The sequence below is a fragment of the Gadus macrocephalus genome, chromosome 14 (assembly GCF_031168955.1).
Source record: "Gadus macrocephalus chromosome 14, ASM3116895v1".
Taxonomy (NCBI): Eukaryota; Metazoa; Chordata; class Actinopteri; order Gadiformes; family Gadidae; genus Gadus; species Gadus macrocephalus.
The window spans coordinates 10,612,040-10,639,293 of record NC_082395.1 but is presented as its reverse complement, the minus strand read 5'-3'; the positions used below and the strand labels follow the sequence as shown (position 1 = coordinate 10,639,293).

Genomic DNA, 27,254 nt, shown 5'->3' with positions numbered 1-27,254 from the left:
TGAGTGATCAACGTAACCGTCAGAGGGTGAACCAAAACACTTGATTGGTTGATACACTTGGGAGTGTTTAATGAGCCAAATATAAAGCCCTTGGTGATACTTGATTCATGGTTGGTTCACTCTCGTTGGAGTTTGACATCTCAGGGTTAACCCGCTCTCCTCTGGGTCGTTGTGTAGAACGAGACCCCCAGTGTTGGGGGGGGGGGGGGTTTACCTCAGGATCCTTTACCATGACTGCTCACATGCGACTCTACGTCGCTCTCTTCCACTTCCCATGCGTCCGTCCGTCCGTCCCTGGCCGGTGCAGGCCTGTCCACGTGCCACTTTGCCTGGGCCTTCCACTCGGAGGCGGAGGAGGAGATGCTGAACATGATCCCAGCCATGCAGCGTGGAAACCCTCAGTGGTCGGAGCTCCGGGCCGTGGGCGTGGGGTGGTGGATACGCAACATCAACACGCTGCGCAAGATGGTGGAAAAGGTACAGGAGGACAAGGGTTGTACCTTTTTAGGGATTTTAGATTTTATTTTGCCACAGTACCGCGCTAAAGTTAAGCGAAATGTCCCTTTCCTCATCAAATAGTAAAAGCCTTCTATGGATCTCAAACCCTAAACCGATTTATTTTTTTAAATTCCAATGTGTAGCAATGCCTTCAGGTTTAGAACTGTCGGCATGTTAGATAATATGTGTGCGTGTGCGTGTGCGTGTGTGTGTCCTATTCAGGTGGGTAAAGCCGCCTTCCAGAGAAACAATGACCCATTGGATGCTGCTCTGTTCTATCTGGCCATGAAGAAGAAAGCTGTCCTCTGGGGCTTGTTCAGGTATGCGTTGAGCCTCCAGTAGAGTTCACTTTCATGCAGCAACCCTTATATAACATCTGTACTATGGAAATATGAGACTATTTCCCCCCCCCCTCTCCTCCCCTCAGGTCGCAGCACGACGAGAAGATGACTAAGTTTTTCAAGAATAACTTCACGGAGGACCGCTGGAGGAAGGCAGCCCTGAAGAACGCCTTCTCTCTGCTGGGCAAGCAGCGCTTTGAGCAGTCTGCTGCCTTCTTCCTCCTGGCTGGTTCCCTCAAAGACGCAATAGAGGTGTGTGTGTGCGCACACACACACACACACACACACACACACACACACACACACACACACACACACACACACACACACACACAGTCTAAACCTCACATGCAAAAACAGCATGCACGGTTCTCCTTGAAGTGTGGCACAGTCAAAACACGCAGATAAGGTTTTGAATACTGAATGAATAATGTTTGCAATCAACAAGCATTCCCCACCGCCCACTTTCCCCTTCCAGGTGCTGCTGGAGAAGATGGATGACCTGCAGCTGGCCATGATCGTGGCCCGGCTGTACGAGGCCGACTTCGAGAGCTCCTCCACCTGCCAGGGCCTGCTCTACGAGAAGGTGCTGGGATGCGACCGCGACGGCGGCGGCTACCACTGCTCCCGGCTGCACCCGGACCCCTTCCTGCGCAGCATCGCCTTCTGGATCATGAAGGACTACACGCGGGCCCTTGACACGCTTCTCGAGCGCATACCCAAAGAGGAGGAGGAGAATCAAGGTCGGCCGGCCGCAGACCTTTTGGTTGTGCTTGTAGTGCTTATAGTCCCCATTAAAACAGCAGGACCAACTGGAACATCCGAACCAGAGATAAGACACTGTTATTCATATGTCTGCTAAATGGGTTTGAACCCTGGCCAGTGATATGGCTTTTTTATTTCATTTAACAACACGGCTAGAGTGTGATCACTGCTTTAAACAAATGGGCAATATGTCCCCGATTCACATCAGCTGGTCAGCCTCCCCTGAGATAAGGTAACCCTGTTTACTCATAAAATACTGGCAGTTATCAAGATATAAAGGACTCGCTTTCAAAACATAAAACAATAATAAAAAAAAAAGAATCCCTAAAAGTTGTGTTGTTATTGTGGCATTGACTTCTTTACATCAGCTGGTCCACTTTCATGGTGATACAAGTTTAAATAGTTGTCGTGTGTCTGTGCACTATTTGTTATGATTTATGTCATGGCTCAATTGAAATATGTAAAGGGGAGCAGGATTTCTTTTAAATAGCTTATCTAGTTGTTTTTTTTTACAAATCTTCTCGGGCACGTTGGCGATGTTGAACTGATTCAAAGCAGGCCTTCCAACCACGTTTAAACATGTTCTCCACCACCTCTCCCCTGCTCTGTCCCCTCCGCTGCCCTCCTCAGACGTGATGGTGAAGTCGTGCAACCCAGTGGTGTTCAGCTTCTACAACTACCTCAGGACACACCCGCTCATCATCCGCCGCCACTTCGCCGCCCCCGAGGGCGTGGCCGCAACCGTGGAGAAGAGCAGCGTGGACGAGATCAACCTCATCGAGCGCAAACTCTTCTTCACCACGGCCAACGCACACTTCAAGGTGGGGTGCCACTGCCTAGTGGGGGGGCGAGCTTTGTTTCTATCCAGTTATTTTAGTTCATTAATTAGCAGGTAGGGTTAGGCATCCAACTCAGGGATGCCTACAAGTACACTGATGGACGGATTGTAACTCGGCTGGGAGTTAAACTCCCTAACCAACACAGAAAAAAACAATAACGTATAGTTTGCTCTTTGTTTGACATAAAAGAAGATCCAACATTGCAAATGTCACAAAGTCATCTTGTCTTTTATGTGTTTTGACCTGCTGCCCTGTCCTTTGCCTTTAAGGTCGGGTGTCCTGTCCTTGCCCTGGAGGTTCTGTCCAAGATTCCCAAGGTGACCAAGAAGTCTGGCTCCGCGCCCCTCAGCGACGGCTCCTCCGTGGCCAATGTGAGCTCCAGCCAGCCTGTAGAGAACGGCACCCAGGCAGCGATGATGGACTGGGCCGCCCCAAGCGCCCCCGCCCCAGCCTGGGGAGCGGGGGACAGCGCAGGCGGCCTGGACTGGAGCCAACCTCTGGTCCAGATCGAGGATGACGGCCTGCAGCTGGACTGGGGCAAGGAAAAGGATGAGGATGAAGATGATGATGATGATGACGAGGACGGAGGACTCACCATGAAGAAGCCAGAGGCAGAGACCAAGGCGGAGCCTATCTCTCAGACGCTGAAGGAGGAGTCCCAGGTATGGCGATCAATATACAGAAAGACATTTCCAACTCTGATGCTTGTCATTTATGATCAATGTATATTATATTATAGTTCAGTTGAAAAATATTGTATTATATATATACTGTATGTTTATTGTATTCTGCATCTGATATTCATAAAATCTTGGTTGCTACTGATACCTCAGTTCCCTCCAGGAATGCCAAAGCCCTGATATGATCTGAATGTAGGGTCCAACAGGGATTAAGCCGTCTTTCTACGTCCCCTTTCAGGGGGAGTCCGAGGTGGACGTGATCGCGGAGCAGCTGAAGTTCCGAGCCTGCCTGAAGATCCTGATGACGGAGCTGCGCACGCTGGCCACGGGCTACGAGGTGGACGGAGGCAAGCTCCGCTTCCAGCTCTACAACTGGCTGGAGAAGGAGATCGGCGCCATGCACAAGATCTGCAACTACAAGGTCCGTACCGCCGCTTCCGAAACAAACGCCCTCGGTCAAACGAAGAGCCCGTGCGCCGCATCCCACCCTGGAACTCCCTTCCCTCACCGCCGTTGCCGTTGTCCCGTCTCCAGGTGGAGGGGAAGGAGGAGAGGCCGGAGCCAGACCAATGGGAGCGCAGCGCGTCCCTGGACCTCCCGGACGACGCCCCCGACGGCACGGAGGCGGGCGCCTATGAGCGTCTACAGACGGAGCGGCGGCGGCTGCAGGCCAAGCAGCATCACTCGGAGCGCCGCAAGGCCTGGCTGAGGAAGAACCAGGCGCTGCTCCGCGTCTTCCTCTCCTACTGCAGCCTGCACGGGGCCAAGGGCGGGGGCGTCACCTCCGTACGCATGGAGCTCATCTTCCTGCTGCAGGAGAGCCAGCAGGTTAGGGCACGCGCTCGCACGCGCTCACTCACTCACTCACTCACTCACTCACTCACTCACTCACTCACTCACTCACTCACTCACTCACTCACTCACTCACTCACTCACTCACTCAATCACTCAATCTCTGCCTCTTTAATTATCTCTTATATGCTTGCTCAAATATGGAACGTGAATCTATAATCATAGCAGTATTTCATACACAATAGGATGTGCAAAGAAAGTCTCTGGAGACGAAGTCATTGTATTGACGTCACCATCTTTCATTATTTGCTTTGAACAGTTATATTAGTATCATGTAGTATCTATGTAGTGTCTATCATAGAGTCAAAAACCTGAATTGAATGTATTGACTGTTAGCAGTGTATACATGCAAACCAAGGCCGCCAGTTACCTGGCTGGGTGGCGAGGGTAATGGACGGTGACATGCCTTCTTGCAGGAGACAACGGTGAAGCAGCTGCAGTCCCCGCTGCCTCTGCCCACCACGCTGCCCCTGCTTTCGGCCAGCATCGCCCCCACCAAGACGGTCATCGCCAACCCCGTGCTCCACCTCAGCAACCACATCCACGACATCCTCCACACCATCACCCACATGGACACCCCGCCACACCCCAGCGCCGGGGACGACCGGGTCAGCCCTCTCACTCTCTGCCTCTCTCGCTATCTGGCCCTCTCGCTCTCTCTTCTCTATCGTCCCTCATGCTCTTTAGCTCTCTTTCTCTCTTATTTTCTTTTTTCTTTTGAAATGGACATTTTTACTGATATTTGATAGTCCTGCAGTGCATCCTCGAACTTAGCCATTGCAATGTAGGCCCTCTTTTGAGTAGAAATGTAAAGAATGTGCTGTTTCAGGTGATTGCTCTGCACACGCTGGCAGCATCTCTGTCTGCATGCATCTACCAAGCCCTCTGTGACAGCCACAGTTACAGGTACGCTCTCTCTCTCTCTCTCTATTGCCCTCCCTATCCCTCTCTCTTCCTGGTTTGTCTCTGTTTATGACTTGCCGTTGTTCGTAATGGCCCTGCATTTGATGCCGTGTTTTAGTCTCATGTGAGTCACTCTGCTGGCCTCTCATTCAGTCGGCCTCTGCGGTGCAGTCAAACGGAAGCAAGCTGCCGCGGAATACAAACAGAAATACTTGACATACATGGGTTGAGCAAACTAAAATACAATCCACCTCCAGGCTTGCTTATAGTCTGTGCAAAAAGGGGAAGCCGACGCATGGCAAGAGTCGTGTGCCACCATGCTCCTTTCTCCGCGTCGCTACAAGGCAGGGAGACCCGGAGGAGAGCTCTCCTTCTGTAAAGCGCTGGGGATGACTCACCGCTCCACCTGCTGTGTGCTGTGTTGCAGCAGCCAGGCTGAGGCCAACCAGTTCACCGGCATGGTGTACCAGGGCCTACTGCTCAGTGAGCGAAGGAGACTCCGTACAGAGAGCATCGAGGAGCACCTCACCCCCAGCTCTCTCCCCGCACAGTGGCCAGGTAACGACATCCACTCCCCGCCAAACCCCGCAGCTCTGCTACTCACTGTCCCAACCTACACTCCACTGCTGGTTCCCGATGACCATTCATGGCTGTTGAGTGCATATTCACTTACAGAGCCGTATACATTTGAAACTTTTTAGATTGAATATCGGTGGCCATGAATCAGAGGTCCCTACTCAGTTAATCGAATGCTGTTGGCCGACATTATGATGGCTGTAAACTTTGTAAAGTAAAGTTAATAGTAATTCAAGGCATGGGATCATTACAGTGAGAAGTGTGCCCTCCTATTGGTCCGATTGTTGCAAAGCAGAAGAGGCTGAAGGGAGACATCCACTTGTAAATGACTCAAGAACACACAAAACATGGCAATAGCGGCTCCCACTGCTGTTCAAATGTTTATCTATAACGTCATTACACACAAATTTGACACAAAAATCCATCCTATCTACATTGTATTCTGTAGCAAGAGAGCTAAGGCAAGAATTCTGGCTTTGGTGTGTGAGCATCAAAGCCAGACTACATAGGAGGACTGTGAAATGGCAGCGAGGGAAGCATTCAGTCTGTGTTTACTGGGAGGGGCAGATGGTGTTCTAAAATGGGAGCAGCGCAGCCTCTGGGAAGGAAATGGAAACACAGAGGCTTATCAGGCCATCGTGATTATGCTCCGAAAATGCATTCAGTGCTTTCAGAGGCAGACTCTCTCCATGTTCAGCTGGGGAAATGTTTTCATCAAGTTGACGTTGGCGTTGCCCTTAATGTACTCTGTGGTTGTGTGCATGTACACTCGGGCATTACATCCATGATAGCATTAGCTTGATGGAAATTACTTGATTGCACTTGCAGTATTTTTTTTTATTGACGACAATACCAAAACCACTTTCATGTGGGCTTTAAGAATTGTAGGGTTTAGACAGCAGTAGTATTTACAAACTAATGTCCACGTACGCATCTAACGACATAATATTAAGTCATTAAGCATACAATTTTCATCCTAAGAGATTTGCAGTGAATTTAGATCCGGGTCATCCAGGAGCAGGGCGTTGGGGCTTAAGGCATCCTGCTGGAGGACGCCTGCCGATAGAACCGTCTGGCTGGCGGTTGAACCCCAGGAACCATTAACCCACGCCGCGTGTGTCCGTTCTCCAGGCGTGTCCTCCCTGATCGCGCTGGTGGCGTCGGCCAGGGAGCAGGACCAGCCCCAGCTCAACGTGCTGCTGTGCGAGGCGGTGGTGGCCGTGTACCTGGCCCTGCTCATCCACGGCCTGGGCACCCACAACGGCAACGAGCTCTTCCGCCTCGCCGCACACCCGCTCAACAACCGCATGTGGGCCGCCGTCTTCGGGGGCGGGGCCAAAATCCTCATCAGGCCAAAGAGGCTCGAGGCGCCACCAGGTACGACCGTCCAACCTAAGCTCTCTCCTCATTGATTCTTCTTTATTTCATCAACTCTTTCCTCCCCCTTCGGTGTGGTTCTTAGGCATTTGCACTTCACTTGTCCTTTTTAAAAGCTGCTGACCAGATTGCTCACTAGAGGAGGATTGACCTCCGGGGTTCTGCACTGGTGGTGGTGCACAGTTTAGGACAACTGTCTGGTACCCTGACATGACCTCGGACCTCAGCCGCGCCCACTTTTTGTGTTCCTGACCACGAGTTGTCCAATCCCCATGGGTCCCCTTCCCATTCCCCTGCCCCCCCCTCCTCCTGCTCCTCCTTTCACCTGGCAATCAGTCTGAACACCCCCTCTCCCATTCTGATCCTAGGAGGAGACATTTTTTATTTCTCCTGTCTCCCCCAGGTGTGTGTGTGTGTGTGTGTGTGTGTGTGTGTGTGTGTGTGTGTGTGTGTGTGTGTGTGTGTGTGTGTGTGTGTGTGTGTGTGTGTGTGTGTGTGTGTGTGTGTGTGTGTGTGTGTGTCTGCATGCTCACATAGACCAGTGTTTCTTCCAGGCTCTTTCCCGGTTGGACCTGCGTCGCATTACGCTGACGTGTGTGTGTGTGTGTGTGTGAAGGAGAGTGCCTGTGTGTGCGTACATGCAGTTCCCCTGGTGTGTAGTGAGTATACCCTGTGCCCTGTGTCCCAGTGCCGGAAGAGTTTCAGGCGGCGGGGCCAGAGGAGCCTCAGGAGACAGGAGGGCCCGAGCAGAGTGGCCCCGGCCTAACCCCTGCTGTCGCCCTGCCCCCTCAGCGGCCCCCGCCCCCCAGACCAAGGGGGCCGGGGCCGAGCGCTGGGGAGGCAGCCTCCAAGGCCAGCTGTGAGTAACAGAGCTGGTGGATTGCAGTGCTGTTGGTTTGATGGTCTGCACAGTGTTGACTTGCTGGGTTTGCAGGACTGCTCTGCATGATGTGTATTTTATTTCCATACATATATAGATATCAATATGTTGAGGTTTGCACTGTTGCAGATGCTTTACGGAAACCATCTATTCATGCATCTATTCCTCCTTCTGACAATGGACGGACAAAAAAAAGAAGCTATTTGTGATGAATTGCAGGCATCTGTGTTCGATGTACTGATAATGAGCCATCAATGCTGTGCGTTCGTTTGTGTGTGCGAGCGTGCGCGCGTGTCCGCACCTGTGTGTTTGCGGCTGTGTGTGTGCCTTTTACGGGTGGGTCTGTGTTTGCTGTTTTTGCTGTGTGTAGCATGTCCACGTGGTTTTGTCTTGTTTGTTCACCTGGTGGTGTCCCACCCCCCTCCCTCCTCCTCCTCCTCCTCCTCCTCCTCCTCCTCCTCCTCCTCCTCCTCCTCCTCCTCCTCCTCCTCCTCCTCCTCCTCCCTCCCTCCCAGCAAGGACCAACACCAGCTTGGACTGCTCAGAGAGCAGGGCTGTGCTGCCCCCAGTGGTCAGAGAAGGTACAGCATGACAGGCCTCGACGCAGAAACACCAGAGCTGCTGTTGCTGCAACTGCCAGCCCTCGGATGATTCTGTGTTTTGGGATGGGCTTAGCTCGGTTCATCGCTTACAGTTAGTGACCACAGTTGGTATCTGTAAGTCTTAAACAGAATCACAGCAATAATGAGTGGTGACCTTCAGTAAACAGCGTACCTTCAGTGGTGAAGGCCTTGGTCACTTTTTAGCAGATCGATACGTCTGTGCTACTGGCAGCCATTGGTAAAAGTATATTTGAATACTGCTCGCTGGAAGTGGAGTGATTCTAACTGCCTTTTTTAACGGGCTGGATTTGTAGCATGTATTTTTATCCAGACCATTCATACACCCGCATGTGTTCACACACAGAGTGCTGGTGAATGAAGCAGATAGAAGCTGGCATTAAGCGGCTGTATCTCTTAGAAGGGTGCTCATGAATTCTTCTAAGCTAAGGACCTTTTGAGAAATGCTGCTAGCGGAGCAGGACATGAGGGCGGGGGGGGGGGGGCCGGGGGTCTTAAATGCCAGGCATTTTTCTGATAAAAATCAGGCCTTTAAATGTTAGGGCAGCCTCTCAAGTGCAGATAGCAGAGTGGTTGCACTTACACACGCATGCAAAGGTAGCCATGCAGGTGTGCAGATGTAGCGGTGTACCTACTTCAATTGTAATTCACATACATGTGTAACGTATCTGGTGTCTGCAAGCATTGGCTGAGTTTTTAAACATTACATTGTTCACCACTACACATATCATGCCTTGATGCACATGATCATTTTGCATTTTGGCCAACAGCGTGGACCATGTATGTGTCTTTGTTTGTGTCATAGAGTCGTGTGTAATTTATCTAGGCCTACTGACTCCCATACCATAATGCCCCTGTGTGTGCGTGTCTAATAGTGCTGTCTGGTGTGTGTCTTGTCTGGTTCGTTCTGGCGGATCCTAGTGGTGCCAGAGGTATCCCCTGAGGATAAAGGTGCAGGTTTGTGCACAGCTCTGTGTTTGTTTCTTGTCTGGATGCAGTGTGGGGTTCTCTTTTTGTAGTGTGTGTGTGTGTGTGTGTGTGTGTGTGTGTGTGTGTGTGTGTGTGTGTGTGTGTGTGTGTGTGTGTGTGTGTGTGTGTGTGTGTGTGTGTGTGTGTGTGTGTGTGTGTGTGTGTCCTTATACGTCTCGAGTCCTTCTCTCTATCTGTTAGGGTTCGTTATGAGACCTGTTCCATTCCAACACCGCACACCAGACCCAGCTCAAGGCTAGCCTCATATTAACAAAGCCGTCTCTCGTCTCCGTTTCCTCACCCGTTTCCTGCTTGAGGATGAAGCTGACCCGCTCCTCTCCCCTGGCCTCTTCTTGTTTGTAGTCGGTGTGAACAGCAGCACTGGCTGTGTGTGACAGAAAAAACGTACCCGTATCATAACCCGCCGCCGCCTGACAGACCTTTAAACCTCTCCCCCGTCTCCACCCCGCCAACCCCCCCACAACCCTCCCCTCCCCTCAGCGGTGCCGGCCCCGGCCCCCCAGGTGGAGGACGGGGACAGACAGAGGCGCAGGTTCAACATGCGGATGCTGGTGCCGGGACGTCCCGTCAAGGAGACGCCGGCCACCCCGCCCCCGGTGCCCGTGGAGAGGCCCACCTACAGGGAGAAGTTCATCCCTCCCGAGCTCAGCATGTGGGACTTCTTCGTGGCCAAGGTGAGCTGTCGGAGGACGTAGCGAGAACGCTACCCTCAGGAGAACACCAACCGTCTGCCTCGGGACCTCAGGGCCGCCTGAACGATGCCGTTATACATTTGAGTGTACAATCAGCACTAATACTAATATTATTTTTGTCCAGCCATTCCTGCCTCTGGCGGACAGCGGCGCTTTGTACGACTCGGACGAGAGCGCGGCAGAGGACGACGATGACGATGATGACGCCTTCCTCTCGGACACACAGATGACCGAACACTCGGACCCCAACTCCTATAGGTAGGACCCCACGACCCAAGTCACATTCAACACTTTGCACTGTTGGCGCGTTGTTATTGAAGGATCTCTATCCCCTGGCCATCTGTCTTTCAACCTGTCCGTCTGTCTGTCTCCTGCTCCCGTCTGTCTGTTTGTAGCTGGTCTCTGATTCGTCTGGTCATGGTCAAACTGTCGCTGCATAACGTCAAGAACCTCCTCCCACTCACCGGCCTTGACTTCACAGGTGCGTGAACACTCGCACGCACACACAGACACACACACGCATACATTGACCACATGCACAAACAATTCCTTTCTATTACATACTGCCACAAACAATTCTAATACTTAAGGGAATATGAACTTAAGGAGTCTTTATAGACACAAATGACTGTCAATGCCTTTATACAATTCACTTCTTGATCACTGCCTTAGAATAATGTTTCGATTTATCCATGAAAATTAAATTATATTGTGTGTTATTGTGTGTGTGTGTGTGTGTGTGTGTGTGTGTGTGTGTGTGTGTGTGTGTGTGTGTGTGTGTGTGTGTGTGTGTGTGTGTGTGTGTGTGTGTGTCGGTGTGCGCCTTCAGATCTGCCCGTGACATCCCCTCTCTGCAACGCCATGCTCAAGACGTTGGAGAACTGGGAGCAGCTGCTGCTGGAGAGGATGAACAAGTTTGAGGGCCCCCCTCCAAACTACATCAACACCTTCCCCACTGACCTCAGTGCTGCAGGGGGGCCCGCCATCCTCCGACACAAGGCCATGCTGGAGCCAGATAACACTCCCTTCAAGTGAGCACACGTTCCTTTACACACAAGCCCTCCAGACTAACTTTTTTTACCTAAGAGCAACCGTATTCAAAACCTTCCTATAATTTGTGCTTCTAATATACAGCTGTTAAAGGTTTAATGACACATGCCTGCACTGGCGTTGAACTGCCAAGTATTAGTCCAATCGCAGTACCCTATTATCAGCTGGCATCCTCCCTGTTTGTTTGCCTCCGTTGCTTGGTGCTGCTGTAGTGAATCTCTACCCTAGCCACCACAACAATTCCTCCCACTTCTCCAAAAAAGCCCAAACCCCTGGTTCTATGAGGACGCCTCCCGAAAGACATATGAAAGGCCCATCATACTTGTGCGTATAGGGCTCCTTAAAATGTAGGAGCACCAACAAAAAAGATCTAAAGCACGAAACAACTTTTGGTAGCCCTAAATAACTTCTTCTTTTACTGGAAAATCCACAACCTCAAGCACGCTGAATGTACGCAGGAAATTATTGAAGTCGGGTGGCAGTTAAATCAACCTTCTAGCATGACCAACTTAAAGACATTATAACAAAATTGAGCCAAACTATAAAGAGATTTGTTTCCCTTTTGGCAGTTATGTATTTAAAATATATGCCATGTATATTATGGTTCAGTATATTATATAGTTATGCAATCCCAAAACCATTCAATAATAGTTCCACAAAATATAAGGGCCATTTGTATAACCTCTAGCTCTAAATAAGTGTGTGGTCATAGCTGTCTGTAGAGTGTAAGTCAATGCTTCAACTTTTCATCATTGTAAATCCTCATAATCTGATCCAGTGAATCCATTCAATTTCTCTTCAGTTGCTAAATTATCAACAGCAAAAATTGATGTTCAATTATTTGAAAGGCAGAAATAATTGCTCTCTACTGTGCATAATGCATTTTCAAAATATATTTAGTGGTAGGTGGGCATTAAGATCATGAGTTGCAAGGTGAAATAATTATTATTGTTAACTCTTTCAGTTTCAGTGATCATCCTGATCTGAACCTTTTCACTAAATAAATTGATTCTCCCTCTGGAACCTACATAATCTGTAATTTCATAGCAGTCACAAGTTTGGGCAATAGCTAGGTAGATAGGCAATAAGGCAATCTTAACGTTTCATTCGGGCCAAATTAAATAATTGGACAGGCTTATTACAGGCTGGTGACAGCCACAGATACAAGATTCATTTAATTTTATAGTCTGAGCATTTTATTTATTGATTGCGGTCCTGATGTCAGGAGAATTTCAACAGATATAACCAAAAAGACTTCTGAAATAATATGCCTAGCCGATCTTAAATTAGTTAGTATATTTAAATAAGATTTTTTTAATCATTGAATTTTTTCTTTTCAGAACTAAGAATACTTCGTCCTTCCCGGTCCGGCGCCTCTGGCACTTCCTGGTGAAACAGGAAGTCCTCCAGGAGACTTTGATTCGTTATATCTTCACCAAGAAGAGGAGGCAGTGTGAGGTCAGAGCCATTTCCACATCTCTCTATTCATTTTCTGTTAAGACTCTAATACTTCTTTATAATTGGTTGAAAATCAAAAAAATAAATCCAACGAAAAGTTAGATTTATTTTTTTGATTTTCATTTTTTGGATGCCTGAATTGATGTGCGTAACTCACTTCCCACGTTGAGGTCTGTTGCTTCGGTGTGCAGAGAAGAGTATCTGGTTAACTCATAATATCATTTTAAAAGATTGAGACATTTCAATTGTGAAGTCAAAAACAATCAAGTTTAGTATTCTTTATTCATTTATTTTTATTTTTTTATGGTTTTGTTATGAGGGATCTATGCAGCCAACATTTTTGATTTTATCTTGATAACTTTCTCTCGATCGATATTTATTTTAAGATAAGGCATGTATATCTGGTATTGTTATGGCTACTGCTATCACTTCCTCAGACATCAACAAATCCTCCACAGTTTAGTGAAATGTGTACAATCAGAGATGTTTTCGGTATCTAAGACATTGGTGCAGTCTGTATGCTCACCTTCTATAATGTCGTAATCTATGCATTGATTCCTTCTTCATGACTTGTGAACTCGTTTTTTTTATTCAAAGGCTGTGGAAATACTATACACTATACAGTATAGATACTATATACTTTATACTCATTTGTCAGTTTGTTTGTGTAACTGTGTGTTTGTGCATGTTTGTTCTGCTATGCTGTGCTTTGTGTGTGTGTTTGTGCGTTTTATGTTGCGGCGTCCATTTTGCTTTTGGTGTGTGTGTGTGTGTGTGTTATGTTGTGCAGTGTGTAGAAAACCACTTGGACCATCTAAGCAAAAAGTGCCTTGCAGGAGCTAGCAGTCCTCATAAGGTAGTATCGCTCCCCTCTCAAGCTCCGGGCCTCTCTCTTGTCAATCAGCCAATCAATCTGTCTGTCATATACACCCAATCGTCTTGTCTTCTGGTCCGTCTTATTTTGGTGAGTGGAAGGGTTGGGTATCACTATCACACAGGCACACGCGTGAATAAAACCAGGTAATTTAAGGCAATGGAAGAAGTTCTTCTGTTCCAGGGTCAGGTTTAGCTTTTCCTCTAACCCCTAGCATTGGATGATGACTTTCCAGCATGGCCTAACGTTGGCGCTATCTCCACCCCTCCCTCTGTCTTTTCTGGCAGAGATCTACTCTCTACCTAGATGCTTTGAGGGTTCCCTTGCCTTCACTTTCTGCCCGGGAAAGTCTCCGTAACCTCAGCTGACCTGTATAAATATGGCCTCTCCTCCTCGATTTCTGTGTTTCCGTTCTAACCGACTCACATTTGGCCCTCTGTCTCCGTTTTCCCTCCTTTTTCTCCACTGTCCATTTTGGGGGATGATTCTGTTGGGGGAAGCACTTTAATCTCCCCTTCGGGCCAGGACACTTCCTGGACACGCTGTTCCACACCAGCCCACTAACCTGCATGATCACTGTGTGCGGCAGACCAGTTACATCCATCTGAATTGAATCCATCAAAGTAACCATCCTGTTTCTCTTTGTTTTGATACCTTTTTTGTAACCAGGTGGAGGCTGATCTGGGCTACCCAGGGGGCAAAGCTAAAATCATCCACAAGGAGTCCGATATCATCATGGCCTTTGCCATCAACAAGGTACGGGTTCAGTACCCTGGCACTTCCAGATCCACAAAGACTGAAGGTCCTAGCAGATTTTCACGTTGTTTTGTACTCGTTAGCGGAAGCAGGCAGCTTAAATCAAAGGCTGTGATGATCGATGACATTGGATCAACCACACCTTGGTATTGTCCTTTGACAGGCCAACTCCAACGAGATCGTGCTGGCGTCCACGCATGACGTCCAGGAGGTGGATGTGTCCACGCTGGTGGCTGCCCAGCCATTCACCTGGATAGGAGAGGACTTTGACAAAGAGTCCCGCAGGTCAGGCCCACGGGGCTCAAGGGTCATGCTTGGGATATGCTGTCATTTTAAGGCCTCTCTTAGAACTAATAACCAATAATATTGGTATTGGCGGCTATGACAACACAACTCTGCCTAAATTTACATTTTAGCTTAAAAAAATAACCACACTGAAGTGCATACTTCCACTCATCTCTTTCTTCAATTATTATCATAACCTTACAGAAATGTATACAATTCTTTGCAGCTAAAAAGTGAAATCCATGACATCCATGCTCCATTTACACTGTAAACAGAACTGGTTTGTCTCACTACAACACAGCTCCGACGATGTGGACTACCGCTCGTCTCACACCAACATCGCCCAGGCCAGCAGCTCCCCCTTTGCCCCCCAACAGATTGCCGTGTCCGCCTCCATGCCCTGGCTGGGCAGCGGGCAGACCAGCATGGGGGCCAGCGTGGTAAGAGAATAAACGCATACACCGTCCGGCACAGAGTAGCCACCAACGGTGTTGTGTGTGCGTAGTGACAGGTTGTTGCCAGCAGGGGGACGCTTTCTGAGTTCACTGTACTGGCCGTCTCTTTGTTAATCCTTCTGGCCCCTGTCTTATGTTGGTTCACTGTTTGATATGTGAGGCATTCTAGATGGTTTGATCCCTTCTACTTCCTTCCTGATCTACTCTAAGAGTGAATTATAATTCCTAAAAACAAAACGCTGAACACACAGCTTTTAAGGTGTAGGCATTTTTCTCTCCCTTTCTTCTTCTCTCTGTGTGTGTGTGTGTGTGTGTGTGTGTGTGTGTGTGTGTGTCTGTGTGTGTGTGTGTGTGTGTGTGTGTGTGTGTGTGTGTGTGTGTGTGTGTGTGTGTGTGTGTGTGTGTGTGTGTGTGTGTGTGTGTTGTATTATGGTCTGTATCACTGGTTATCAGTGAGTCTGGCCCAACTGATCTGTGGGGACTAAACAGCCTGCGTGCTGAGTCTGATACCGTCCCTGCTCGTGTGTTTAGAGTGTCCCCACTCCTCCAAGGTACAGATCTGCGTCATGCTCAGCCAGGGACGCAGTGTGTTGTGTGTTTATGTATATATATATATATATATGTGTATATATATATATATATATATATATATATATATATATATATAGTTTTGGTTGTCGATGTTTGACACTCGATGGGTGTAATTATTAAAACGAGTGAACAATACCCACAGAAATGGAATAACAGTCGGCACAAAATCTGCAAATCAAATAAATGCAGGGGTCAAATGTTCTGATCTACACGTGCATGCAGAACAAGCTCGAGTACTGCGGAGGTTAACATCAAGGCCAGACTATCCAGTCTTCCTAACGGTCCGGCTGTTTCCTTTCACAGATCATGAAGAGGAACTTGAACAACGTGAAACGAATGACATCACACCCCATTTATCAGTATTGTAAGTGACTCGTACGTCATTAGTAATGTTAGAATGATCTGATTGACTGTTATTGTCATGCATTTTATTTACGTGTTCACTTTTATTCATTGATTTGTAGCTTTGTTTCAAAGTTTTGTTTTGCAAATGAAATCAACAACAAATATTATCGTGTGTGTGTGTGTGTGTGTGTGTGTGTGTGTGTGTGTGTGTGTGTGTGTGTGTGTGTGTGTGTGTGTGTGTGTGTGTGTGTGTGTGTGTGTGTGTGTGTGTGTGTGTGTGTGTGTGTGCAGACATGACGGGCGCTCAGGACGGCAGCGTGAGGATGTTTGAGTGGAACAGACCCCAGCAGCTCATTTGCTTCAGGCAGGCGGGCAACGCCAGGGTCACCCGCCTCTACTTCAACTCCCAGGGCAACAAGGTGAGGCCCCCTGGGGCTCTTCACACATTATGTCATGCTCTGAGTTTAGTTTACACTGTGGAGGTCTAAGGATGTTCAACCCCCTGCACTGTTCATATCATCCACATGATTGAATACATTGGGGTGATTCGGTTCATTTTAGTCTCATGCGGAATTATCACTTGGCATGTTCAGTTTATATATATATATATAGGTGGCCACGTCTGTGTGCACTCATATTTGTGTGCATGCGTACGTACGTACGTACGTACGTACGCACGCATGCACACAAATATGAGTACACACACAGACCTCCTTGCCACATCCACAGCCTGTGTTTTCGTCTACCAAGTTGTAAACAGCGATCCTTGCGGTGTGTCTCCTGCAGTGTGGCGTCGCAGACGGAGAGGGCTACCTCAGTCTCTGGCAAGTCAACCAGACTTCCTCCAACCCCAAGCCCTACCTGGTGAGTGCACACATCTCGTGATACAGATCAGCCCCGTGTAAGATGTTCTCCCATCGAATCCTTTTGTTTTTCCTCTCCCTACCCCAGAGTTGGCAGTGCCACACGAAGGCCTGCGGTGACTTTGCCTTCATCACCTCCTCAAGCCTCATCGCCACGGCCGGCCAGTCCAACGACAACAAGTCAGCAACCACGCCCGCCGTCCACACCTAAAGCATGTAGCCAAACCAAATCCGGGCATTAACGCTAATGTATTTAACGCGTGTCTTGGTCCCCACAGGAACGTGTGCCTGTGGGACACTCTGGTTTCTCCCAGCAACTCCATGGTCCACGGTAAGGGAAGCCTCGTCGCCCCTCCGTGTTTGTGCAGCGTGCAGTCGTTCAGCGGACACTTATACCCAAGTCCCACCTCCTGTTGTTGAGCAGGAGGTAGGGGCAGGGTGTCATGCCCGCAGGTACGCTGCAGAGAAGGCGTGAGGGACTCGAACCTAGCCCCTTTGGGCTGGGAGACAGAACTTTCCTAGCGACTCCACCTGCTGTGACGTGTGTGCCTGTGTGCCTATCCCTCTTTTTTGGGGGGATTTTTATTGATTGATTTAATATATAGCACGATGTGAACTTGGATCAAAACACGAAGACGTGTTACAATGCAAACATATCATCCTATATTACATACCTCAATATGAACACGTATCGGTAGAATTAATACACATCAACACAACTTCAACACACATCCCAATATAAAGACGTATTTGATTGAAGTCCATTTCTTTATCCATCGTCCCGTCGGCCAGCCTTCCCGTGCCACGAGAACGGCGCCACGGTGCTGCAGTACGCGTCCAAGCACCAGCTGCTGATCACGGGCGGTCGCAAGGGCTTTGTGTGCGTGTTCGACATCCGCCAGCGGCAGCTGCTGCACACCTTCCAGGCGCACGACTCGGCCATCAAGGCCCTGGCCCTGGACGCCTCCGAGGACTTTTTCGTCACCGGCTCCGCCGAGGGCAACATGAAGGTGAGGGGGGGGGGGGGGAGGGGGATAAACTCTCAATGTATTCCAGGGGTATCGTGTGTTTGGGTTGGGGACCGATAGCGCCATGCCGGCTAGCGACAGACTTAGTCCTTCGTCCCAGGCCTTCTTGATCTAACCCTCCCCCCTCCTCCCCATCTCTCTCCCCATGTGTCTCCCCCAGGTTTGGAAGATGGCGGGCCACGGGCTCATGCACTCCTTCAGCACCGAGCACGCCAAGCAGTCCATCTTCCGCAACATCGGCGCCGGGGTCATGCAGGTGGAGACGCGGCCGAGCAACCGCATCTTCACCTGCGGCGCCGACGGCACGCTGAAGATGCGCGTGCTGCCCGACCGCTACAACCTCCCCGGCAGCATCTACGACGGCCTGTAGCTCTGCAGCCCCCCCCTCCTCCCCCACCCCCCACTAGCTGCTCCCCACTCACACCGCCGCCGCCCCACACACACCTTGCTGCAGGCCTCGCACAGAGAGAGAGAGAGAGAGGGAGACAGAGTGGTAGAGAGGGAGTAATCACGACGGCTTGTGTAACAGTGATTCGAATGGATGTTACTGGTGCGTGCGTGCGTGCGTGTGCGTGTGCGTGTGTGTGTGTGTGTGTGTGTGTGTGTGTGTGTGTGTGTGTGTGTGTGTGTGTGTGTTGTCAGGAAAGGAATAAGGAGCTCTAGAGAGGGCTCCGCTTTAGGTGATTTTTTTCTGTTTTTCCCGCGCGCTGTTCCGCAGGTTTGCTGTTGACAAAAAAAAAAAAAGACGATCATGGCGTCACGTCCTTAAAAGGGAAGAACGCTTCAGCGTTTAAATATGTGTATCAATTTTGTTTTTCTCCCGAACAACCAAGAGCGCAGAGAAGCGACACGCAAACGGTCGGCCATACTTGATTTTTTAACACGCTAGATTTACAGTCATTTAATTCCAGAATCTCTAGTCGTAGAGTGCGTCCGTGGGGAAGCTATGCATGTCCTGTTGTCGTTCCGCGGTGCAATCACAGGTCTCTTGGTAGTGCTCTGTAAAAGTGCTCAAGCAAAAACTTTCAAAAAAAGGTGTGTAACTGTCGTCATTTTGTGCCCACATGCTGACATTTCTCTTCGCATCTACTTTTACCCAGCACTGTGGTTTGTGATGAAGTCAAGTGGTTTATTAGAGTTGTGAATCAAGTTGTTGGAACCCAAAGTTTAGTTTCAATGCTTTTTAACCTCACTGCCCCCCTCCTCCATGTCCAGGTGGAAGGGAGGGGGGGGGACTCTGTGTTTGCTCTGGTCGTGCCCTGTGTGTTTCCACTGGCTGCCCGCTCACACCGTCTCAGACCTGCCCTGGTCTGGAAGGCTCCAGCCGCATTTTTCTGGGGGTCTCTTGTTTCCTCTGTGTGTGTGTGCCCCCTACCCCCCAATCAAACCCACACCCACTCACCCCACGTTCCAGTGTCCGCCATCTGTACACGCCCGCCCCCCCCCCTCTCCTTCCTCACTTTCCCAGCCTGCCTGCCTGCCTGCCCTCGTCCCTGTTAGGGTGACGACGTGTTTGAACTTCTGTGACTGTGGTTTAAGTGTCTCATTTGTCTGGTCGAACCCCCCCCAATACAACTCTAACTCCCGCCCCTTCCCCAAAGTCCTGCCCCCCTGTGAGCAGAAACACAAAAGGTTCACTTTCTGGTTTTGCACAAGATGTTGTTTTTCTTAAATATAATTTCTTGTTTGTTTTTAATTTAGTAATTTATGTTTGTGTTCGTTTGTTTGGTTGTTTGGCGATTCCCTTGTAAAAAAAACAACTATTTATGTTAACTTATTGCCTTTTATGTTAGGAATGTAAGGAGTGTTACTGCATCGAACAGGGAGATAGTGCAACATGGTATACTGTACGTAAGTGTGTGTTTTCTCACTAGTTGTTTTAAACTCTTCCACTCATCACAAATAAATATTTGCACTCAACTCTTGAGACACTATAAAAAACAAACCTTTATTTCAAACGGATAGGCTAACAAAGAAGAAACTACTGTTATATACAAATGAATGTCTGGCTTTATTTGGCAGAGTAGTGAGAAGTTTGAAATAGTTTTAATATAAAGTATATAAATATAAATAAATATATATATATGAAGTACCACAACAGCTTGTACAAACATAAAAATGTTTTCTTTATTTTGAACATACCAGCTGGAATAGATGTACCTTTTGTTAAGTGTATGTGTGGTATTTATTAAAAGGATTTGTGTTTCTCTCCCAGCATCGCCCACCATGTGTACTGTATGCATCTATGTGTTTCAATAGTGGTCCAAATAGTGTGTGCTGTTGCGTGTGGTTTTGTATGATGTATGCATGTGTGTGTGTGTGTCTGTATGTGTGGATGTGTGTAGGCTACACCTAATGCAAGTATGAGGCCAACAACGTAGGGAGACCCCAGAGCACTTGAGTCTGGAGGCTTGTGGGAGAACCGCCGTTGTCAGACTGCTGCCTTTGTAAGGTTAATAAATTATTTTGATTTCATCGGGTTGATTTTTATGCTGCTTTGGTCTTTTGGTTTGCTGTCACTACTTGTGGTCATCACTGCAAGGCTGGGGACATTTTGTCTGAACCAAAGTATTGGAAGGTTCTGGAATTACGTTCTATTCTATTTGATTCACATGCAATTTATAGATGAGGGAAAAATCGTTCACAAGAAACTACATTGAAACCAGGAAGTAAGAAATTCTCATAAATGACAACAAACCGCTTTCACAATATTATGTGGTTCATGGTTTCTTATCCAACGCAAGAGCAGGGAATAAATACAGCACAAATGTTCAGTTTAACAATGAACCACAATAAATAAATACGGAATGAATGCTTGGATTCCCAATCAAATAATATTAAAATCGAACCATATTATACAACTTATTTGTATGGCAAACCTTAGTAAAAACATATATTTGAGCTCTCGTATACTTAAGACTTACGGATGACGCCTACAAAATAGGACCACAATAAAAAGATATGGCAGTAGTCAGCCAAAGCTTTTAAAAACATGCTTACGTCCCATGTAAAGAACACATGATCATGATTGTTCGAGTACCTGTTTGTGCGCGGTGTATATACGATATAAATACATACATTCTACATAGACATACTCAGTCGTCAGACAGGAAGTGAACCACGTAGAGCCGCACGTGGCTGTGGTCCCACGCGTACAGGAGGCGTTCTTTGGGGCTGTAGGAGAGCATGGCCAGCACGCCCCCGGGAGACCTCAGGTCAAAGGTCACGTTGACCGGCTTCCCCTTCAGCAGGTCGAAGGCGAAGCTGACCCTGGTGTCCTTGGTGTCGGTGACGTAGAGGACGCCGCAGGTGATGAAGGCGTTGCCGGCCTTGGTGCGCGGGTAGGTGGTGTTGATGTAGGAGGTGACGGAGAAGGTCTTCTGGTCCAGCTGAGCCACCATGATGCTCTCGTCCGCGCTCGACGCGAAGATCAGCCACATGCCGTTCTCGTCCACCGCCACTTTGAAGTAGGTCTTGGAGTTGGCCAGCAGGTAGGAGAGGCCGTGGTGCATGGCGTTGTTAATGGACAGGTGACCTGTTGGCTTCTTGGTCAACAGGTCGAATCTGTGGAGATAATGTAAACGTTTACGTTCTGCAGGTTCTCCGTTCAGAGGCTCGCAGAAATGAGCGCGTAGAGCATCCTTGATTGTCGTCATCGTCGGATGAAGGGAATGACTTACCTGCCGATGTTTGAGGTCCCGGCGATGTGAAAATACAAGGATCCGTTGTGGACCATGTGGCCGCAGCCCTGGTAGAACTTCTTCAAATCAATCACCTCACTGCTGTGGTTCTGGAAGGATCCGCTGGTTTTATACTCCATTACCACGCGGCCTTGTGAGACGACACACATGGATTGGAATTCATTGCAGTGGAAACATCCAGTCTCCAGTGCAGAATGATCGGTTTTGTCACAGGTACAGAAATAAAATAAACTCATGGATAATATATTGTCATAATATACGTTAATGAATTGTCGTAATTCATTTGAATGAAAATAAGTTATGGATCAAGCTATGGATCTGTCATCATTCTTCCCTTCTCCACACACAAGGAATTCGATTTATGTCATGTTATCAACACATAAAGTGTCTTAAACACGACATGATTATGACATCATCTCGCTCATCGGTCCAGTGAAGTCCACCATACCTGAGAAGTGTTCGGCCACCCAAATGCGCTCGTCGTTGGGCCGGGCCGTGTCTTTCATCCACGTGCCGAACGTTTTCGTCATCTTGATCACGTTCCTGGGGTTGATCAGTGATTTGATCAGGCACTCTGAGGAGAGAGAGCCAACACAGTCAGTCGCTGATATCAGTCAGGGCCCTTCGGCTCGCAGCGCCTCCCCATAGCCAACATTCACATGCAACAGCTAGGAGGTATACCCTTCTTTGGAGCTGGCGTCTCACTCAATTTTCTGTGCGCGTTCTCGTCGTTGGGCACGGCATGCAGTGGATCTGAAAGCAGACATGGATGTGATCGGGGGACCGGTGAGTGACCGGGATCATTAAAAATCCAAAAAACAACATCTCAGGGTTCACCACAGGGTTCTCACCCATGGTCTGTGAAGCGTGCTGATGGGGTCGCTGACTCTTGGTTCTGGGGGGCCCCTGGGGGCCGGCAGGACCTGGGGGCCCCATGGGTCCCGGGGCCCCCGGAGGACCGGGGGGCCCTTGGGGACCTAGTGGAGATGAAAGAAGACCAGACTTAGTTCTCAGTTACACTTTGACTACCTCTAACATTGCTATTCCATTATCAGAGACCATCGTGGTTTCCAAGAAGTGTCTTATCTTCCTTCTTCCTACTTGCCTTCGAGCATGACTTCATTGGAGGCTGCGGCCTTCTCTCCAGGGGAGCCCTGCAGTCCCGGCTCTCCTCCTTCACCCGGTGCCCCGGCTTCACCTGGCGGGCCTGCATCACCTGGCGGGCCTGCATCACCCGGCGGGCCTGCATCACCCGGCGGGCCTGCATCACCCGGCGGGCCTGCATCCCCTGGTTGGCCTGCTTCACCTGGGTCACCTGTCGTGTGAGAACAGAATCGGTGTGAAATACAGTAAATGCAATAGACTTGAGGCCGTTGAGAGCACTAAGTGAATGTCCCGATTGAATGCCTGCATGGTGATTCATGCTGCCCGTCTTTCAGGTTCATTCTGGGCAGCAGTCAAGTGGGAGAATGCGGCGGAGAAAGCCTCTTCCGGTCCCATTCAGCGACGGCCCAAAAACCACAGCCATGAATAACATTAGCCTAGAATCCCCAGCTTCCAGCTCACTCATGTTTCATGAGCAGGGAGGCACCCACAGTGGAAAACCTTTGGATTCTTAGACTTCTCATCATTCTGACTCATGTGTCTGGAACAATGACAACCTTTTGGAGGAAATGGTCATGGTTTTGTGTGTGTTTGTGTGTGTGTGTGTGTGTGTGTGTGTGTGTGTGTGTGTGTGTGTGTGTGTGTGTGTGTGTGTGTGTGTGTGTGTGTGTGTGTGTGTGTGTGTGTGTGTGTGTGCGTGTGTGTGTGTGTGCGTGTGTGTGTAATTACAAGTTCACGTGTGTGACTGCATTCGTGTGCGCATACAATGCGCTGCGTGTGTGCATGTGTATACGTGTTGGTGTGCCATATTTAACCCCTTAGGTTACACTCCACCACTGGACCATTTCCTTTGCACCAAACCCATCTCTCTGGCATCCTGTGGGCGCCTGCGGGCTCTGATAACAACAGACGCAGACCTCGACTCCCACTGTACCTCTTTTGCCACGTTTCCCGTCGGCCCCGGGCACTCCATTCAGGCCCGGGATGCCATCAGTCCCATTGTGGCCCGGCAGCCCGTCCCGACCGGGCGGCCCTGCACACCCACACAAAGAGAGCGTCACCCAGGGCAGGGAGCCAGGCATGTGGGTCATCGAGTACACCGAGGACACGGGGGGTTGGGTACATTTAGACACTTTAATTGAATGGGTTTAGGTCAATGTGTGTGTTGCGTACCTGGAGGCCCTGGCGGTCCTGCAATTGAAAAATAAATGTGACGTCATTGGATAAGAATTCAAGAAGGAATAAGAAAAAACAGCAGCTGTTAATAACTTAATGAACAATGGTGATCATCATAACATCAACAACAACCACCACAACAACAACAGCAACAACAACAGAAATGCAGCAATATTCATTCAATAATTATTAGGTTAAAGACATACCTGCTATGCATACTCCCTTAGTGCTGTTGCAAATATCAATGAGCAGTTTGATCTAGATGGGGGGGCAAATAAAATACAATTAATGCCACCATGTCATTTTGAACACACATTTACGTTACTATTGATCGCTGAATCCAACACCGGTATAATGATGTAATCGTATAGACTCAGAGGACAGAGGGACACATTCAAAGGTGGCATGACTTCATGAACACAGAGAGGGGTAAAGGGCTTTCTCACCGGGACCATGGAGTAGGTCATCATCATCATCATGTCGTCCTGAACCTCCACCTTGTGGTGTCCATGGTGACGCTGCTTGTGCTTGCCCTTGCCCTCGCTCATCACCTTCCTCCCAAAGTCCTCCCCTGCTTCCTGGACCAGCAGCTCCTCCTGACTGCGGTGGTGGTGCTGTTGATGGCCCAGGTCCAGTGTGTCGTCCTGGGTGGGTTCCGTCGTCTCCAGCGTCTCGTCCTTCTCCCCCTCCTGACTCCTCTTGTTCCTGGAGTACTGGGCTTGCTCGCCCCGCGTCGCTGCCCCCTGCAGCGACGCACCTCTCCTGGGCACCTCCTGGAGGAACTCCACCACGGAGCTCTGCTCCACCAGCGCCAGCCGGCTCTCCGTCCGATCCAGGCGGACCCCTTGCTGGTTCAGCTGCACCAACAGCACCAGGAGGCCCAGGGTGTTGACCAGCGCCAGGCCCGCCGCGGCGTACAGCAGCACGCGCTGCGGGACGGTCATGCTGGGGGTGGGGATCCACATGGTGACGTCCGTCTTCTGCATTCACCGGTGGCTGGACAGCCTCGTGCTCAGCTCCCAGACAGAACTGACGGTCCAACGGAGCAGCGAGGCCGGGATCCCGGCCCGGTATCTTCTGGTAGAACTCTCTCACTGGATAATAAAATGAATCTCAAGCCGATCTTATTTTGATACAGTTGGAAAAAAAATATTCAGCTTGAATCAGGTGTTGCTGCGCCTCAGTCCCAATGTGAATTCAGATGTGAATCAAACTGGAGCGACCGCAGCGGCGTTTGTGGAGGCAGGAGAGGGTCCGGGTACATGTTGTTATGCAGCTGGAGAAGAGGGTTGTGTGTGTCTGGGATCATGTATGTGTGTGCACGGGGGTCAGTGCTGTGGGAGTGGGCATTACACAATACTCTGGGCTTGTCTCAGAATGAAACCCCGGTCTGTTCAGTCACCTGATTTAAATTCAGCACAGCCCATTTTAGTGCCACGCCGTGGGCAAGCTGACATCACACGCACACAGGGACACACAAACAGACCCACACGCACGCAGACATCGCTCACGCATAAGAACGCAAAGGTTTTTATGTATATTGTTCATGTTACAATGTTTTGAAACGTTTCTTCTCATAGATGCAAGAAGATATCCTCAATAAATGATGTTGATGAATGTAATTCTAATATCATCAATAGTATAGGCTATCCTAATGTTCATGACTTATATGATGAATTTTGACTTTGATTTTTACCAAACACAAAGATTATCACTGGATTGCGATAATATGCAAGTCATAATATATTTATTGAATATGGGAATATGCACAATACTTTGAATCTATTTTTTGTTATAATTGGAAAACTATTTTATCACAACTGCCAAACAAAAGTCAAGTCATTACATAAGCGGGCGTCCTCAGTACGCGTTAGTGTCTTCTTCAGGGTTCATCTTATCCTGTCTGCACCACTCTCTCCTCCATCGCCATCAAGCCCTGTGTCCTGCCCTCACCAGCCCCCAGGCAATAGACTACAGGCACACACATACACGTGCATACGCACACACACACACACACAAACAAACACACACACACTTTGACACACATACTCACACACACACACACACACACACACACAGACACATACATTAACACACACTTCAAAAATACAGATACACACATACAACACACCCACACACACACACACACACACACACACACACACACACACACACACACACACACACACACACACACACACACACACACACACACACACACACACACACACACACACACACATACCCCCACACACTTCCTCCTATCCCAAAGCCACCAGTAACACCAACAGTTACCCAGTCTACTAGAAAATGACAGACCATTACAAAAAACGTATCTCTTTTCTTTACTTTCTTCTTTCCTGTAGCTTACATGTAGTTTACATTATGTAGGATATAATTGAATAGCACTTTGTTAACCAATAACTAAGACATCACATCAGAAACAAAACCAGCCACCATTCTGATTATTGATTTTTGAGCACACATTATACAAATATGACAACACACACACACACACACACACACACACACACACACACACACACACACACACACACACACACACACACACACACACACACACATAAACAAACACACAAGAAGGATGAAAGCTTTCTTGTCCCAGCCCCAAGGCTGTAGGTCAAATTCAGACATCTGCTAGTCCTGTACTACATGTATACATATAGCAGACATACACACTACACACCAATATCATACAGAAGACATACACACTACACACCAATATCATAGAGTAGGCATGATCACTACCCACCAAGATCATACAGTAGACATGATCACCACACACACCCAGATCATACAGTTCACATAATCATCACACACCAAAGTCTGTGCTCTAGATTATTAATTCTTCTACATTATTCTAATTGTTATAATATTATAGTTAATATGATTATTACTATAATAACTATTATTGTATTTTAGGTTTCTTATTTTATTAGAATTACATCATAAATATTATTATTATTAGTATCCTTTTTTGAATGATAATGAATTATTACCAGTAGTATATTGTATTGTTATTATTATTATTCGTAGTAGTAGTAGTAGTAGTACTAGTAGTATCGTTTTTGTTGTCATTATAACTATAGCACTATGAGGTGCTTCTGTTAGTTTTGTCATTCTTTTTGTAGGATTTCTTAACGACTACCTTTTCGTTTTCAAAACTCAATGTGTTGAACCACCGTGGCTGTGGCTCCACATTCAATCCCTACCGAGCCGCTGTGTTCCTTCTCGTGAGCATTCATTAGCCTCAGCAGGCGGATGCAGGTCAAAACAGCCCAGATTGTGTTTTGAGAGGGCTGGGACTGCCGTCTGTCCAGCAGCAGGTCTAGGCCATACGGGACCTGAGTGGATGCTGTGCTGTGTCTGCTGAGAAGCCATATCTTCAAACTTAACACTTATCTCTGTCTTTGGCAAACAACTCATTATGTCCTGTTAACCTCTCCCACACACACACACACACACACACACACACACACACACACACACACACACACACACACACACACACACACACACACGCCAACCAGCATA

The 27,254-nt window shown here is 48.5% G+C and overlaps 2 protein-coding genes across 9 annotated transcripts in view; one reads left to right on the top strand and one right to left on the bottom strand.

Annotated features, from left to right (window-relative positions):
• dmxl2 (Dmx-like 2) overlaps positions 1-18,489 on the top strand; it is a 42,265-nt gene extending 23,776 nt beyond the window's left edge. For 2 of the 7 annotated variants that reach the window (XM_060072111.1, XM_060072108.1), the window contains exons 27-55: positions 308-477; positions 721-818; positions 926-1,091; positions 1,318-1,582; positions 2,235-2,425; positions 2,713-3,105; positions 3,362-3,544; positions 3,658-3,951; positions 4,392-4,583; positions 4,805-4,881; positions 5,306-5,436; positions 6,586-6,831; positions 7,520-7,690; positions 9,802-9,995; positions 10,138-10,271; positions 10,409-10,494; positions 10,843-11,044; positions 12,404-12,521; positions 13,312-13,377; positions 14,065-14,151; positions 14,315-14,436; positions 14,738-14,876; positions 15,786-15,846; positions 16,119-16,246; positions 16,614-16,691; positions 16,779-16,870; positions 16,969-17,021; positions 17,483-17,700; positions 17,879-18,489. In XM_060072111.1, coding sequence (XP_059928094.1) covers positions 308-477; positions 721-818; positions 926-1,091; positions 1,318-1,582; positions 2,235-2,425; positions 2,713-3,105; positions 3,362-3,544; positions 3,658-3,951; positions 4,392-4,583; positions 4,805-4,881; positions 5,306-5,436; positions 6,586-6,831; positions 7,520-7,690; positions 9,802-9,995; positions 10,138-10,271; positions 10,409-10,494; positions 10,843-11,044; positions 12,404-12,521; positions 13,312-13,377; positions 14,065-14,151; positions 14,315-14,436; positions 14,738-14,876; positions 15,786-15,846; positions 16,119-16,246; positions 16,614-16,691; positions 16,779-16,870; positions 16,969-17,021; positions 17,483-17,700; positions 17,879-18,088 — 4,565 coding nt within the window. In that variant the 3' untranslated portion in view covers positions 18,089-18,489. The remainder of the gene's footprint in view (positions 1-307; positions 478-720; positions 819-925; positions 1,092-1,317; positions 1,583-2,234; positions 2,426-2,712; positions 3,106-3,361; positions 3,545-3,657; positions 3,952-4,391; positions 4,584-4,804; positions 4,882-5,305; positions 5,437-6,585; positions 6,832-7,519; positions 7,691-9,801; positions 9,996-10,137; positions 10,272-10,408; positions 10,495-10,842; positions 11,045-12,403; positions 12,522-13,311; positions 13,378-14,064; positions 14,152-14,314; positions 14,437-14,737; positions 14,877-15,785; positions 15,847-16,118; positions 16,247-16,613; positions 16,692-16,778; positions 16,871-16,968; positions 17,022-17,482; positions 17,701-17,878) is intronic. The other 5 variants (XM_060072114.1, XM_060072112.1, XM_060072110.1 and 2 more) reach the window with 4 other exon arrangements.
• A 943-nt stretch (positions 18,490-19,432) lies between these two features.
• Positions 19,433-25,076, bottom strand: gldn (gliomedin). 2 transcript variants are annotated; one of them, XM_060072118.1, is made up of 11 exons: positions 24,146-25,076; positions 23,906-23,957; positions 23,697-23,714; positions 23,458-23,556; positions 22,672-22,734; positions 22,525-22,635; positions 22,271-22,396; positions 22,101-22,172; positions 21,868-21,993; positions 21,399-21,549; positions 19,433-21,282 (listed from the first exon to the last, which is right to left on the bottom strand). In XM_060072118.1, the coding sequence occupies exons 1-11, from the start codon at positions 24,683-24,685 to the stop codon at positions 20,814-20,816; spliced, it is 1,827 nt and encodes a 608-aa protein (XP_059928101.1). In that variant the 5' UTR covers positions 24,686-25,076; the 3' UTR covers positions 19,433-20,813. The 2 variants fall into 2 exon arrangements, with proteins under 2 accessions (XP_059928101.1, XP_059928100.1); XM_060072117.1 differs by having other exon boundaries at positions 22,525-22,734.
• Positions 25,077-27,254: the final 2,178 nt, after the last annotated feature.